This window comes from Cicer arietinum, chromosome 6 (assembly GCF_000331145.2).
Source record: "Cicer arietinum cultivar CDC Frontier isolate Library 1 chromosome 6, Cicar.CDCFrontier_v2.0, whole genome shotgun sequence".
Taxonomy (NCBI): domain Eukaryota; kingdom Viridiplantae; phylum Streptophyta; class Magnoliopsida; order Fabales; family Fabaceae; genus Cicer; species Cicer arietinum.
In genome coordinates, this window is record NC_021165.2 from 67,750,253 (window position 1) to 67,752,531 (window position 2,279).

Genomic DNA, 2,279 nt, shown 5'->3' on the forward strand with positions numbered 1-2,279 from the left:
ATGAAAACAATTATTCATTTTGTTTCTCAAACTCTCTCGCCAAGTACAATACTTCACAAGTATGAAATATCTAAAAGAATATATATGTATGTATTACGATAATAAAAAATAACACATTAATAGATAATATTACCAATAAAGATTAACTCAGATGGTAAAGAGGAGTTGACTCGCATCTATAGTTATGGTTGTCGATGATAAAATAAAAACCAGTTACGATAACTTGAAAATTTGAAATAAATGAAATTTTGGAAAAATAATATTTTAAAATTTTTAAAAATTAATTTTTTTATTGATATTTCAAAAATAGAGGTGTTTTTGTTATTTTAGAAATTCAATTTGAATTTCTAGGATGAATTTTTAATTTTGAAACTTTTTAAAGTCGTATTCTATTATGAAAATTTCAGATAATTGAATGAAAGGTGTCACGAAAATTTGACATATTTTTTTTTTTACAAATGTGAAGGAAAAGTTTTGATTTAGATAAATTGGTACGAGTAACAATTGTGGAGGTATATAGTAAAATTTTCAAAATCATCGTAACAAATTAGATGGAAATTTTATTCCTCCACGGTTATACCATTACCCCACAATATTTTTAAAATATCAATTTTATTTTTAAAATATTTTACTATTTTACAAATTCAAATTTACCCTTTTTTTTTATATCATTTTAAGATTTTCAAACCAATCAATCCAAGTTTTTTTAGTACGTAAAAGATTTTTGAAAACTACCATAATTTTTTTATAAGATTTATTTTGATTCCCTTTGAGATCTCTGACTGAATTATTTTCTCATTGCCAATTCCCTTTTAACCTGCATGTTTAAATAAGCTTATCTTTTTGTTTTTTCTTCCAAGTTTCTTAATAGGTTTATTGGTTTCTTGAACATTTAGTAGTACCTGCTATAATAGGTTTATCAGTCTTTTTGGTGTCTTATTTATGAGACTTGTGATGTTTGTGTTCTAGTGGTAGAGTAGAGATTACATGCCTCTCTTGGTTGAATATAATCCCAATGTTAATGAACATAAGATGGTTTAGGCTATGTAAGCCTGTCCTAAACAGTATCTTGAGATATGTATTATTTGAGTTAACCTTATCAAATCAATGATCTGAACTGCATTAACTAATGATTAAACAAACTACAACATTTAGTTATGTTTGTATTCATCCTTATTTTTTCTGTTTGTGTTTGATTCATGTGGTTTCAATTATATTCATTGTGTATTCGTTCATTACATCAATTACATATATTTTTTCCACACTCATTCATTGCATTTAAGTGTATATAGTATTAGGAATTCTATTTCTTTTAATCAATGCAAACTCATATGTAACACTTATTCGGTCAACATTCGATTAAATTTTGAAAATCTTGAGAACATATTCTCCGAGGAGACGATGCACAACTATCATTATATTACTTGGTACTATCAGTAAACTTGTTGGATGTAATGGAAGTTTGATTAATTGTGTGTAAATTGCAATAATCGTATCATTAATCTTCTAGTGGTCTAAATTTGATATATATTTATCTTATGCATATGAATAGCAACAAGTATTAATTCACTAGCTAGATTCAGATAATATTTGGTGACAAAAGAATTCGGTAACATTGTGTGTTGATGTTGGTAATGTGAAGGTGCAAGTGAAAAAAAGAATATATCTATTAAAAAATTTCAAAAACAACTAAAGGAAATAGATAAATATAGATTTTAGAATTAACACAATACATGCACAATTGCACTAGAACCAAAACAAGGCTCATAATTCAACATAGGGTATAGGCTGTTTAATTAACAAAAGCTTAAATACAAATTAGCGACATCAATATTGAACATAATTCATTGTAAAAAATTCAAATAGTTTTAGCTAGAAGCTTAATACACGGGAGGTGGTGGTGAATAATAGAGGTAGGGATGATATGGACGAGGTGATGGAGATGGTGGAGGTGGAGACTTGTAGTAGTATGGAGGAGGTGGTGAAGGGGAAGGAGGAGGTGGTGACTTATAGACATAGGGTGGAGGAGGTGAAGGAGATGGTGGGGGTGGAGATTTGTATACATATGGAGGAGGAGGTGAAGGAGATGGTGGAGGTGGAGATTTGTAGACATATGGAGGAGGTGGTGAAGGAGAAGGAGGAGGAGGGGACTTATAATAGTATGGTGGAGGAGGTGAAGGGGATGGTGGGGGTGGAGACTTGTAAACATATGGGGGTGGTGGAGAGGGGGATGGTGGGGGTGGGGACTTGTAGACATATGGAGGGGGGGGGGAGGGGGA

At 30.7% G+C, this 2,279-nt stretch overlaps 1 protein-coding gene across 1 annotated transcript in view; it reads right to left on the reverse strand.

The window, feature by feature from the left end:
- Positions 1-1,699: 1,699 nt before the first annotated feature.
- LOC101492583 (uncharacterized) overlaps positions 1,700-2,279 on the reverse strand; it is a 1,808-nt gene continuing 1,228 nt past the window's right edge. The window contains exon 2 of the mRNA XM_073369721.1: positions 1,700-2,279. This exon is cut by the window's right edge and continues 1 nt beyond it. Coding sequence (XP_073225822.1) covers positions 1,881-2,279 — 399 coding nt within the window. The 3' untranslated portion in view covers positions 1,700-1,880.